The 14,712-nt window shown below is 40.3% G+C and overlaps 1 protein-coding gene across 5 annotated transcripts in view; it reads right to left on the bottom strand.

Moving 5' to 3' along the window:
* Positions 1-14,712, bottom strand: part of ndst2a (N-deacetylase/N-sulfotransferase (heparan glucosaminyl) 2a) — a 145,080-nt gene that overhangs the window by 14,376 nt on the left and 115,992 nt on the right. For 4 of the 5 annotated variants that reach the window (XM_016457707.1, XM_016457706.1, XM_016457704.1 and 1 more), the window contains one exon: positions 2,895-4,552. In XM_016457707.1, coding sequence (XP_016313193.1) covers positions 2,895-3,914 — 1,020 coding nt within the window. In that variant the 5' untranslated portion in view covers positions 3,915-4,552. Of the gene's footprint in view, positions 1-2,894; positions 4,553-9,130; positions 9,237-14,712 lie in introns of all 5 variants that reach the window. The other variant, XM_016457705.1, reaches the window with a different exon arrangement.

Below are 14,712 nucleotides of genomic sequence, written 5' to 3' on the forward strand. Positions count from 1 at the left end.
CTACATTAAAGTGATTATTACGTTTTGAATATGGATATTTTTCTTACAAAAACGCATCGATTCGCTACAGGAGGCCTTTGTTCACCCCCCGGAGCCGTGTGAGACACTTTTTTTTGTGGAAGGGTGCTTTTTATTTCACGTCTTTTGAACCGAAGGAATGCAACACCCGCTGAGTACAACGATAGAGCTTGAAAGATCAAAGACAATTTTTAATATAACTCCGACTGGATTCGTCTGAAAGAAGAAAGTCATATACACCTAGGATGCCTTGAGGGTGAGTAAAACGCAGCTTCATTTTCATTTTTGACTGAACTAACCCTTTAACTTGTATACAGTGGTTTTCATACCAAGGTACAGGATGGATACCCTCAGGTGTTACACAAGACAACAAATTTTAAACAAAAGTATAACATAATATTAAATATACATTTGCATGTGCATTTGCTGAAAATGAAATTGAGTAAAGGCACTGAGAGCACCCACCACGATACCGGTATTAGTTTATACAAAAAAAGGCAAGAACCACCAAAAAGGTGAGATATTATTCAGTTAGATTAAAGATGTCTTTCCTGTAGGGCTGGGTAAAAAAATATCGAAATCTCAATAATCGATTCTCAGTTTTACGAAACGATATTGATTCTTACATCCCAAGAATCGATTATTCTAGCCTGTTTTCAGTTAATGGACAGAACATTGAAGGGCACCTCCCATCCAATACATCGCAATAAGCATTGTGCTTGGGTACTTTCAATATGAAGCAAAGATTTCAAAATCTGTCCATTGTATTGCGGTATTTAAACAATAAATGCCGTTTTGGCGCTGTTTTGTGGTGTGATCGCTGTAGCGCGGCGCGGCGCCGCCTCAGTTCAACAGACGCGGTAGCGCGAGGCGCACGTGAACTAATAATCTCCTCCACATTAATACCAGTCTCAGCACAAAATAATCATGACTAAACATCTAAAGGCAAGTTAAAAGAAAGAGTACAATTTTACAATCCGTATCCTGTCTCTTGTAATCGCTCAATCTGTGCTTCAGCCGCGCAAAGACGTCAATATAACAGCTGGTAAACAATGTCACGTAACGTCACATTTACCTCAGAAAAACATATTCGGTGACCATAAACTCATTAGTCAGATAGAAAAATAAACTGTGTAGAGAGGAGCATTTTGCTAAATATATGCACCATACAGTATATTCATTATAACTTTTACTGTTCTTCAAAGTTTAATTTATATATATTTTTTATGATAGCCACCATTTAAATGTTTATATTTAAAAAAACGAATTGAAGTAGAAATATTATGATGTAATTGTAACTTTTATTATAAAAACTTCATTAAGTGTAATTTAAGCAGTTGTATAGCCTAAAAATCAGTCAGTTTTAACCTTCAATATTATAGTAATGTAGTACCAACTGACTCATGTATATTTTACAGCATTAGTTAAGAGATTTTTTTTTCCTTGAGAAAATTTTGCATGTGTATCAGATATATATCCAAAATAATCAATATTGTATCGAATCAAATTGGGAATCGAATCAAATCACAAGCTTGTGAATGAGAATCGAATCGTGAAATTTGTGTCAAAACCCAGCTCTACTTTCCTGAATCCTGAGGGTGAGCTTAACGAGTGAAAATATTTTACTATGGTAGGTTTTAACATTTCCAAGGTATGACCATGATTCCCACCCATGCTATGCAACTTTATAGAAAAGTAATAGTTCACCTAAAATGTAACTTCTGTAATCATTTTTTGACATTACAATTATTTGTAATTTTGGAGCTTTTCATTCTATTCTAAAGTTCATTATATTGAACAAAGTGGCCATGTTATTGTTTCTCTTTTGTGTTACACAAAGTCAGTCCAACGAGTTTGAAATGATAGAGGCAGAGTAATGACACATAAATGACTGAATAACGTATTACTGTGTAAGCTATTCCTCTAACATAAGAGAAATATTTGACATCTCTTCTGTCACGTCTATCCATTCACCATTTTAGCAAACTACATTTAAAATGACCAATTGCTAACTTTTGTTATTGTAGAATTTTGTTTTGTAGAATGTCATTTCAAACTCGTTGGACTGACTTTGTGTAACAGAATGACAAATACAATTGATGGCGGGCTAATTAACTGCTTGACTGAGTCAGTAAGCAGACAGACAAGGCAGATTCCTCCGCTGAAGAAACATCTTCATGTTGTCAATGCAAATGTGACATTAATTGCCCTATTATTTCTTATTAGAGCTGTTAATTTACTTTGTCTGGCTTCAAAGAGGACAACCTCTGGGTGGTATCTATCTTTGCATGTGTACACTACACATTTACGGCTCCTGAAAGTACTGCCATGGGCAGCATTGCAGTTTCCATACTTTAGGAGGCCGGAAGCTTCTACTCAATCTGATGATGAGCACTGGGAGGGATTCCTACGTCTATGTAATCAGCCCCTTTGGCAACAATGCTAATAAATAGGAGGTTAATAGGCACATTGTCCAAAGAGAGCAATTATCCCTTGCTCTAACAAGCACATTATTTTGAGTACTAGCTGTTTTAGCCTCGAATCTCCATGACACTACAGTGCTCAAAGCATCATTAGTGCACCATGTTATCTCAGCCAATACATTATGTTACCCATTTCAAGAACATGACTTTTGCTTGTTACACACTGGGTGAGATGAAGAGATCAATGTGAATGTTCATAGGTAAACAACACTGAGCAACCTAAGAACTTTTAAAGGGTTAGATCAGCCAAAAACGAAAATGAAAATAATTCAGTCATCCTCACAGCGTTCTAAACCAAGGAAGAAAGCCATACAGGTTTGGAACGCCACGAGAGTGAGTAAATGAAGACAGAATATTCATTTTTGCATGAACTAAGTTAGAAAAGACACTCACCTTCACATCTGTCACCTTCATACGCGTACCCTCCTTTCCCACAAATATATCATCCACGTCAACTAGCAGATGCCTCTCCAAGGACAGGCAGAGTCTTTTCCCTGTCAGATACGCTATGGCATCCACAAAAATCAACTTGTGCAGCCAAAATGACAGATTGTTGCCGAACAGCACCCTTTGAATTCCGTCGTGAAGGCCAAGGTCCTGAACTACAGTGGCATGAAGGGCTCGGTGGGGGCCCAAATGGGCCAGTGCTTCTGAGGATTTTGTGACAGCCAGGAGCACGGGCTCATAGGTGCTATGGTTAGACTGAAAGACTGTCCAGTCATCGCCAGGGAGCGGGCCCTGCTCCACCTCGTTGGGTTTGGTGATGTACAGTAATGGGGCGGCAGGGTTGATGTGGTAGTCCCGTAGGCCCAGGTTAGAGTGCAGGAACAGCGGGAAGCCCTTCAGCTGGGCACTAAGCAGCGAGTTCTCGTTGGCTTTGAAGAAGCCGATGATGCCTACACCAAATTCAGCACAATATTTATCCAGTAGGTCACGGTTCCAAGCATCCAAGTTGACGTACTTGAGAATGTTCTCATAAATGACCAGGGCGTAGCGGCCGACGTCACGCTCCATCAACGTAGGCATGTCCCCCTTGCTGGGTGCAATCTCAGTGTGGTAACGAAAGCGACTGGACTCGAGGATAGCCACGATCTCTTGTCCGAGCTGAGAGTAGATGCTTTCCACAAAGACCAGCACCACAGGCTCTGTTCGAGAGTTATCCACTGCTTTAACCATCCTCTGCCGGCCTGTGAAAGGGGACAGGAAGAGAGGAGCCCGTTGCCCTCCTGGTGCGGCAGCAACAACCCCACCACAGTCACTAAAGGGCAAAGGGGGCGCCTCCTTTATTTTAGGGCTGTTGCTGACATAGTAGGCCAGGAAAGCCATGGAGAGCAGGCAAAAGACGATGAGCGCCAGGATAAGGCGGTGGAGCTCGAGTTGCCTGACACCCCGCACTAACTTCCACAGCCCCATGGCCACAGCGCAAACGCGAGACCGGGGAAGAGAGGGGGGCAGAGGGGAGGCTGAGAGCCTGACTGTCACAGTGTTCGCAGCAGGAGGAGGACAACAGAGAGGAAAAGAGAAGGAAAAAGGAAAAGGGTTGAGCAGCAGACACCGGCACAAGCTTTGGGTCAGGAGTAGCCATTTATGCTAGGTCACCATGGCCCCCATAGCCCATGACGCGTGTCTCCGCTTTGATTGCTGCCTCTAGCCACAGTCCTCCAATCAGGTCAGTCAGCTCTTTCACCCCCACCAAGCGTTCCCTGAGTGCACTCGCTCTCGGCTGGCGTCTTGGGCCTGGGATAAGAGGATTGGGTTTCTTGATCACTCTTGACACTCCTCCTCCACCACCACTCGACAAAGGATCAGCTATTTTGCTGCCGATTTTTACGTTGCTGTGCGCCGAGTTTTTAAATAAGCACGTGCCTCTCAGTGCAAAGGGCTCTTTGGGATTTACTGGAGTGCTTTGAGGTCTGTGCTTCACTTGCCCCGCTGGCCTCAGTAGTGGATGCTCTGAGGGTGTTCACCACTGGGACGGGATGGTGAACATTGCCCCATGTAGAGGCCCAGCATGGACGGTACATTCACCATTGGGCAGGATGAATCAGAGCCTGGAAGAAAGAGAGAGAAGAGATGCAATCAGTCCAAACATTATCAAGTACCTTTAAAGAGTGGATAAAACGGGGGAAGCAAGGAGATCTGACGAAGTGGTTGTAGCCTAGACCAAATGTTGCTTCACTCTTATACTTCCAAGCAGCCATGTGGTTTTGCTATTATTGTGACTGCTGATGTGGATCACTACATTACCATGGAGTAGTCTTTTTTCTCATGACTCCTAAAATAGTCCTGGAGCCGTTGAACTCCAGTAAGATAGCATTAGAGGTGGGATAGAGAGATCACTGACCTTATAGGTAAGTGACTTGAACAGTTTAAAAGGTGAACTTTGGATCCACATAGAACTAATTAGAGCATGGGAGGGCAGACGATGGGTAATTCAAAACTTTAATTGGAACGCACTGTTTGTAAACTTGAGAATATCTTAACTAATCTCCATAGGAAAGAGCAATCTACAGTTAGATCGAGTTTCAAGACGCTGGAGATGGAAATCATTGGATCGCAGGCACATTTTCTCCTTCCTCTCCCCACCAAGAGAGGCTTTGTCAGCTTACAGCCAGCTATCAGTCTCTGACATGATCAATGCCAGCCATGCTGTAACTATAAATCAGGCTAGCACTTAAAGGATCGTTTTTCCCACAGATGAACAAGCATAGCCTGTGCTTTGGTCAAAGGCACCTTGTCTAGGACGGGTGATAAGCTAAAAGAGAAAAATAAAGGAAATGAGAGAAAAAGCATAAGGAATGAAAAGACGCTAGAAACTAGAAACAGACCTTCACTTCCACCTTCAAAGGCTAATAATAAATGCAAAGAATCTTAATGTGGTAATTCACCTGTCTGGAAGGAGGCAAAGATTATTATAAAGAGAAAAGGAGAATGGCGGCGAAGTGCTCAGCTGCAATAAATTTATCAAACTCAGAATGAACCCTACAGAGGAACACATCCTGATACGGAAAGCTAGATTATTATTAGCCTGGGAGCACTCTAACCTCACTGACCAGTTCTCCATCAGTTCAAAACACACACACAAGCAAACAAGTGCACACAAACAGCAGGTTTCCATCGCAACACGTTGCAATTCACGAGGTCATAAAGATACACCCAGGTCAGTGTGTCCAATTCAACATTATATTATCTGTACGGTAAAGCAACAGGATGAGCGAGGGGGAACGGCAGCCCTGAATCATTGAACAGAATGGTTTCACATGGCATGTGCTGTTGAAGCCGGGACAAAATTACTACTGAGCATTTCTCATCTCAAGAGAATAGCTTTCACATTTGAGTCAGAGAATGCAAATCATGAACTATTCAGAGCTGAACTCGACCAGGAAATGATCAGGATGGCCATGCATATCTTGTGTTTATTACACTGCTCTTGTCAGTAAACAAACATGCTTACAGAGCAATGGTACACATGAGCACAGGAGGAAATGAGATGGGGGAGTGTGACTAAGGGAGGAAATAAGATGCAAAGAGAGAACAAGTACAAGGGATAACAGACAGTCAAGGAAGTAGATAAGCAAAACGCAAGAAAGGCAGGAAAATGTCACTGCTAACTAAGAAAGATCCACTGACGTCCTAAAGTGGCGTATGCATGTTTAAAAGAATTGCATTTTCCCTCGTAATGAGTTTAAATCATTCTAATTAGCATATTTGTGGTTAATTACTATAAATTATTATTACTGTTCAATTATTAATAATAAGGATATTTATTATCAATGTTGAAAATGTTTAGGCTGAACTGGAGTAATGACTGCTGAAAATTCAGCATTGCCATAACATAAAAAAAATTTCATTTTAAAATATATAAAAATAGAAAACATTTTAGATTGTAATACAATTTCACAGTATTACTTTTTTCTGTATTTTTACTGAAATAAATGCAGCCTTGGTAATGACTGCTGAAAATTCAGCGCTGCCATAACAAAAAAAATGTCATTTTAAAATATATAAAAATAGAAAACATTTTAGATTGTAATACAATTTCACAGTATTACTTTTTTCTGTATTTTTACTGAAATAAATGCAGCCTTGGTGAAAAAAGAGACTTCTTTCAAAAACATTAAAATGTTAATTATTCCAAACTTTTGACCGGTAGTATACACACACAGTGACTTGGCAACCTCAAACAATTAAAATGCTGTTGGTATTAAATATGTAATTCTGAAGTGTGAGAGAAATGGAAATGAAGAGAAGCTGGAAATTTACTAGAATTGTTCTTTAATTAGCAGCAAATGGAAAGTTTGTCTCAATATCCTGTGACAGAGATTTTTCTGCTAATACACGGCCGTGTTAATGGGGCAGAATGAGGGAGTGAGTAAATGTGAAACCATGTGTGAGAGCAAGAAAAATGACTGATTAGACAGGGCGTGAACAAGTGCATAAGGATGGTATCACCTTGAAGATATGCCACACACACACACACACACACACACATTCACAAAAAATAATTTCCTGTGCTTAACTGACTGTCCACACTGAAAGAATAGCAAAATCACATTTATGTGTCACACGTGGCTTTTCAAAGTTGGTTATGATAAACTGGAATTTACATGAAATGGGTGGTTTTAATCATATGATGGCATGGCACCCAGTAAGGACACCGTGTTAAATGTGCATCGCAAGACATCGTACAACGCAACCATGAGGGAGCTAGTTTCTGTGGTGCTGCATAAATTACCCTGCAAGACTGCCATGCCTCCCTGACCCATGACCAATATGACCTCTGACCCCTAATCCATACTGACTGAGCTTGTATGTGGGCCATGTGGGCAGAGGTGCTCTCAGATTTCAATCACTCCAATTTCTTTCTGCTCTAACCTAATTACAGCAGAACAACTCAATCTACCTTTGTCTTGTATCTTGACCGCTAACAGAAATCAGATCCAAACTCGATCAAAACAGCAGCTGGAAAGTAAATGCATCTACACCACTTTATACCAAACTACATTTTTACATTTTCACAAAATAAAATCCATTAAGCTAAGGTTATGTGGGTGGTTGTCAAGCTAGTTCTACACAATTGGTAAATTGCTTTTTTTGTGGTTGTTAGGGTGTTCTGGTGGTTGTTTAATGACCCATATTAAAAGAGCCCACCAAGTATCTATAATGTATTGGTCCCTAGATATGCCTAAGGTCCCAACCTAAATGTAAGTCTACCCAAACACATTAGCCACAGCCAAGTAAAAAATCTTATAATAGTGCAACTCTCTTCAACAAACCACATGATATCGGTCATTCCTGTAGCACAAATGGTGCGGGACATGTTACACACCTAATTTTAATACTTGTGGTTAATGGCCTTTTTCAACCTCTAACCCCAACTATGAGCAAATAGTAATGCTTGCCTTGGCAAACGGCCCTAATTAGCCTAGAGGATTGATGGTGCAGTGCACAAAGTGCCCAGCAGGGGGCTTCCACACACAACGGGCAGAGAATTAAGGTCTCTGGGCAAAGTGGAGGAGGGGGATATCATTAGGGCCCAAGGTCACACTGAATTTGAGCCACAGGTGTGCAGGCATCATGGGCATCTTACCTGTACAAACACATACACACCTGAAAGAAAACTAGACTGCTTCAATCAATAATAAGTTAAAAAAAATAGCACTTTAAACTGCTACTGTGTGTGGAGAAATTTAATGAGCCTGCAGCTTACCTGCTACATCCAATTTTCAAGTGAAAAAATACAGACTGCTTCTACAATAACAAAACACTTCAATAGCACAAAAAAATCTTTAGATGGATTCAGTCCTGTTGGACAATTAAAATGCAAATTATTTATAGAATTTACAAGCTGTGGAGGATGGTGGGGAAAAAAAGATCAGCTTATTTTTGATCAAAGGAAATGTTTTACAAACAGCTGGAGATTGTGGCTTTATCGAAGCTATAATTTTGAATCCCTAAATTTGAGACGGTTGCAGGGTGACAACAGCAATGCTCATTCTCTGAACCACAATTGTTTGGGACAAAGAGATGAAGGGGGACCATGAGAGTACCCTCTCCTCAGCCTCCCTGCCCCAGCAACCCCAGGGTCAAGCCCTCGCTACCCAAACACCACAATGCTGACCGTCAAATTCCACAGGCCGCTGCCCCCCTCTGATTATTCACCATGAATAACACACCAAATAGACTCACTCCAGTGCATGAAACACAGGCGGAACAAAACCAAAGAAGAAAGGATAAAACTCCCCCCACCATTTGTCATCTTCCTGGCATTTCTAATCTCAGCTGAGAGGAAAAAAAAAACAGAAAAAGAAATCAAAAACTAAAAAAAAAAGGCTGAACTCTGTCTATCAAAATCTATGCATTTCTTTTAGTGTGGACGGAGATAAAAGTGCTTTGCTGCTTCTCATCCCATTCAGACTTCAACTGGGCATGTGAAGTGTGGCTAAACTACGTCTTTAAAGTGTTTATTTTACCCGTCCATTTCTCAGAGTGCTACGTGAGAATGAGGGCGGCGGTGCTGATAAAGCGCTGCTTGTGTTTGGCTTTTGAGAACGCCGGCTTCTCTCTCTCTGTCTCTCTGAAAATAGTGCAAAAACAGAATGTATTACGAGTGACTGAAAAGGAATTACCCAAATTAAGCTGATTTACTGATGTGAGCTGCATGCTGAAGAGCTCCAGCAGGGTTCACAGTCGCTGGCCGCTGCTGATCTCCTGATAATGCTTGCAGCACAGGCTCTGTTAATTGTGGGATTACAGGACAGCAATTAGCGAGCCAGACATAACTGGAGAGGACAAAGAGACTAAATAACTAACACAACTGGGACAAGCTTAAATTGGAAGTCTTCAAATCTGGACAGTAGTTTTTATGAGAGCTGCCATCTTAGGATAGGATGGGCTTTATGGTGACAGCCAGTGTTGTGAATAAAATCAGCATTGACCTTATGAAAGCGATTAGTTAACCATGCCTACCTCTTTTCAAGGGCGGGTACTCTGTGTATATTCGTCAAACAAAATGACTTTGCAAGCCTCGCTGATGTACCTGATGATTTTGGAATAAATTACTTTAGATGCAGTTTATCATCAAGCAAACAAAACAGAAAGCACAAGCTTTTGTATCAGACTGTTATGTTGCAACACTAAACAAAAGTAGATAAAAAAATGGTGAAATTACAAGGGGAGTACCCAAGAAGTCAAACAGTCTACAAAAATATTAACATTAACACAAAAGAAAAATGTGTAATGGATGCTTTCTGCAGATGCAAATGGGTAAATTATTAGGCTTTTTTTTTTCTTTTTTCTAAAGCAATATGCACATTTAACATAGAATTGTATTAATGCACAAAAGGAAATGCGGGAGGACAGTGTCAAGAATGACAAGCGCTATTAAATCTATTATTCCTCTTTCTAAAAACATCCATCAAACTGTTTTCTACCATTCCTTTTCCCAAAAATATTTTGAATTGAACAATCATTTTCATTTTAGTCATTCATGATTACTGGCTGGTTTTAGGAACTCCAACTACATGCAACACTAAACAAAAGTAGATAAAAAAATGGTGAAATTACAAGGGGAGTACCCAAGAAGTCAAACAGTCTACAAAAATATTAACATTAACACAAAAGAAAAATGTGTAATGGATGCTTTCTGCAGATGCAAATGGGTAAATTATTAGGCTTTTTTTTTTCTTTTTTCTAAAGCAATATGCACATTTAACATAGAATTGTATTAATGCACAAAAGGAAATGCGGGAGGACAGTGTCAAGAATGACAAGCGCTATTAAATCTATTATTCCTCTTTCTAAAAACATCCATCAAACTGTTTTCTACCATTCCTTTTCCCAAAAATATTTTGAATTGAACAATCATTTTCATTTTAGTCATTCATGATTACTGGCTGGTTTTAGGAACTCCAACTACATTCACTAGCCTCTCTGGATACGTAGTCTCCAAATTACATGTAGCACAGCAACATCTTTTTACCATAATGTTGGGAATTTACCAAAACAGATGGTTATTTATCAGTCATTTATCTGTTGTAAGGTCAGCTGAAGAATTGGCTTCCTTGTAATACACGAGTTGTAATTTGTATTTGTCTATCTATCTGACTGTGGTTACGGCCTAAAAACCTTCAAACTTTAAGACTCTTAAAAATTCTTTAAAATCTCCCTATCACTCAAGGTAACATTGAATGCTTGTCCTGACAAACCTTGCTTTTCTAGTTAAAAATACACATTTTAAGTATCCCTACTGAATTTCGACTGCCTTTAATTTTACCTACTTGCATTGAAAAAGCAACTCTGCATACTCTGAACTGAATTGGAATTTGAAAGGCATTCTTAATTCAATTCTGAATGCCGCACAAGCCTCGTGACAGCTGAGGAAACAACTCCCTATGAGAGGCCACACACATATGACATTCAAGACTCAAAGTATGACCAGAAAAATCCCACTCATCAACACTTACTGACGCTCTTTGTTAAATTAACATCAAACAAATTTGAGAGCCCAGATCTTGTTAGGAATGACAACAAGCATTGCAATGGTGAAATGGCTGGAGGGAAGCAGATAAAACGTTTCATTACCGAGAGGAAAAGGGTAAAAAAAAAAAACAGGTCTTCTATTAGAAGATTCCCACGCTGAAAAATATTGAAGGCTAATCTCTCTCATTAACGCAGAATAAATATTTAACGATTAAAAATGGCACCTCATTAGAAGGTCTATTCGTTATGAGAGTGTGCTGCAGTAGGCAGTCAGTCAGACACGCCTCTCCCTCATTCTCTCGCAGGTGGCAGCCACGATGTGCCCACTGACATCGGGAAGGCCGTGCCAAAATATTTACATTGTTGGTGAGAATGTCATGCCTATCATTCCTGCTAATCCAAGCTCTGGAGCGTCACCACGATGCAGAAGTGCGTGCGATCGATGTCAAGAGTAAGTGAGTGAAAGAGTGAAAGAGAATGCCCAGGCTTAGTTGCCACATGCTAACTGCATTGTGACTGGGCTGGTAATTGCGAGTATATTTCAGTTGGCCAAGATTTTGGTTTGGAGATATTCAGAGGGGTGGGGCCTGATCCAGCTGAGAAAGCAGGAAAGCTGCAGCGACTAGGATCAAGCTCAGGAGAGGCTGCGGGGACGCCTGAGCTCCTTTTACCTCAAGATCATGTTGTTCCCACCCCGCAGCACCGCACATGGCTGTTTAGAGAAAAAAACTTCCAGCTCCTGCATGCTGCAGAGGCGAGCAAAGCCGGCCACCCACCGTGTGTGTGTGTGTGTGGGATGGGGGACACGTGCCTGCTCTGAAGGCGGAATGGAGGAATCTGACCACCTGTCTGGCTTACCCCGTCCGCTGGATGACCCCCAGCCCTTCCTAATCTCGATAGACTCAAGAGAAGTTCCTGTATGGTGTGATCGCCATTTAATGTCTGGTGGCTGTACAGATGGGTACTAGTAGGCATTCCTAATCGGATGCTATAACCAATGGTATCAAGATCAAAATAAAAAACTCCCATTAAAAACGAATGTCTCGCAATCTCTTGGTCACTGCAAATTCCTATTAGTGTGAAAACGCTTAAAAGACTGATTCCGTCATGGACAAAATGCCATTCGAAAACCAAAGACAATAACTAAAATGATACAGTTGTACAGTAAAAAATCTTTTTGAATTTAAAGGAATAGCACAACTATAATGATAAAGACATAGGAACAATATTGCTGGAATCACTTTCAGAATGTTTTTTTGTTCACCTGATGAACTATAAAAACATTGACAGCCAATCAGAATCCAATCTTCTTTAAAGAGCTCAAGCATTTATAGCTACAGATGGCATAACAGCAGCACACATTATAGCTCTTTATAGCTATCATTCTTGGTGTAAAGGGGATTTAACTAAGAAAATACGATAGACTGGAAGAGAATGATTGGCCGAGCTGTGCAGCATTATTAGGAAGTGAAGAATGAGCGTAGGAGTACAGAGCGAGAGACAGTTTAGTACTGTTTACAGAATTTAACTCTGTCTTGACTGCCTCTTATATGGGAACACAGAGCTCTGAGTGTGCTGGCCAAAGCTTAGCTCTTAATCAAACCAGAAGAGTGGCAAGGTCAAGGCTGAACATGTTACAGGCATGATTGAATAGTCTATTTCAACTACATCTGCCAGACTAACAGCTACAGAGCTCAATACATTTATTAAGATGTTTTAAGGTTGCAGCTTGATAGTGTGTAAATTATTAATATCTGCATCATGGCATTTCTAATTGAATATAATTATCACCATAACCATTTAAGTGAAAAGTATTTTTCTTTAAAATATTTGGCTATAGTGACATGATGTTTCAATTTTTTCAATGAGCATCTTGTGCTTCAATGGAAGCAAGAACATCTGGCCTTTTCACTTCATCAATGTCACAAATTGGCCAAATCTGCAATGTCATAAATGCTTCAAAGTCCTAATTAGATGCCTTGAATTTCCTTTGGGAGTAATAAAGTGTCAATCGTCAATCAATCAATCATAATTATGGCTTTATTTTTTAAATGATCAGACTTGTTATTTTCAGCTTTACTTAAATCCCAGATTTTCAATGTGGACTCAAACCCCAGTGTACTTGTATAAACTGGGTATTTAGTACATATACTATGAGAAAACCTACTAAATAATTATAATAAAATTATGTGTGTGTGGTATTTCCAGCATGCATGATCTTGTTCAGCATTTACAAGTATTTAGACAGCAGTGGTCTTTGGAGTACAGCGTGTTATACATGAGGGAGAGGAATCCCTTCCTGAGTTTTGACCTGTGAGCACAGGCCTGGTGGCAGATCTAGGACAGAGAGATTGCAGATGTAGACTGTGACCTCACCTGTTCTTACACAGAACCTACACACTTCTTCTCTCCTATCAACCACTCCTGACCAGTTAGAGGTCAACGTGGGACACAGAAACACATTTACTACAGGGGTCCAAAATTCCATTTACAGGCTGTCATACTTCAGAGAACTCCGGTATTGTGAAGATGGCCTTCAGGACCAAATCAAGCAGAGCAGTTTTTTATATGCATGTGTTATATACTTCTTATTTACAGAGAACCTGCCAAAACATTCCTTCAATAATCTAAATGCTCTGTCCATCAGACAGTTTGGCCTCATTAGCATTCTAATATGAGTAACGTATAATGCAATAACACTGCAGTATTCTTGCAAAGTAGATTTTGGTGAAAAAAAGTGTAATGAGTTTAAGCAGCAAGAAAATTTGCCACAATCTATTGAACAAACTAGCTAATGCACCTCACCTTGTTGCTAAAAGCAATGCATCCTGGCAGCAACATAATTGCTGTTGTTGGCATGTACCATTAACTTTCAGATTGTTCTTTAACTTAATGTCTGGTATGTTATGCAAAGAGAACTTGCTTACTTCCCATTTACAAAATGTACTTGCCTAAAATAAAAGCGAAAAGCTTGCTGTTGTCTTTCCCAGAAACTCTTCTGTCTAGTATAAAGTGAAACAGTGGCATCAAAGCACACTCAAAAGAAGCTTCTCTCTTCCCACTTCCAGTCAGAAACTTCTAGAACTTCTTGAATAACCTTCAAATGTGAGTGAAGTGGCTTTTAACCAAGCACATCTCAGAGCAGAGGAGGCCAGTCATCTTGAAAAGCCCTAAGAGTGGGATGCTATTTCCTCCTAACTTTATACTTTCTGATGTCTGGCGGTGTGCAGACGAGGCAGCAGGGACTGGAGGGCTGATGGCACTATGTCCCTTAGCAATGGCCGTCCTCCTGGAGCGGGAGCAGGCAGGGTCGCTGAAGAGTTCATAGGAAGCTCTGATCAAAGGCAGCCCCTGAAGGAGCTCTGCTGAAGGGAGCACACTTACCTACAATCGGCATGGTGGCACTCAGCTGAAATCTGGCAGGAGGTCTTACTGATGACTGACATATAAAGTAACTGCCTTCCTACTTTGGTTACAAAAGCGTTACACAAACACAGTCACAAAAAGAAGAGAGCTATTCTCAAATTTGAAGAAAAAACAAAACAAAACAAAACAAACAAAAAACACTACAAACAAATAAAAATCAGCCATTTCAAATGCTACAACTGCTACAACATTATACAGGTGCATCTCAATAAATTAGAATGTCGTGGAAATTTTCATTTATTTCAGTAATTCAACTCAAATTGTGAAACTCGTGTATTAAATAAATTCAATGCACACAGACTGA

The sequence above is a fragment of the Sinocyclocheilus anshuiensis genome, unplaced genomic scaffold, assembly GCF_001515605.1.
Source record: "Sinocyclocheilus anshuiensis isolate Anshui unplaced genomic scaffold, SAMN03320099.WGS_v1.1 scaffold63, whole genome shotgun sequence".
Lineage (NCBI taxonomy): Eukaryota > Metazoa > Chordata > Actinopteri > Cypriniformes > Cyprinidae > Sinocyclocheilus > Sinocyclocheilus anshuiensis.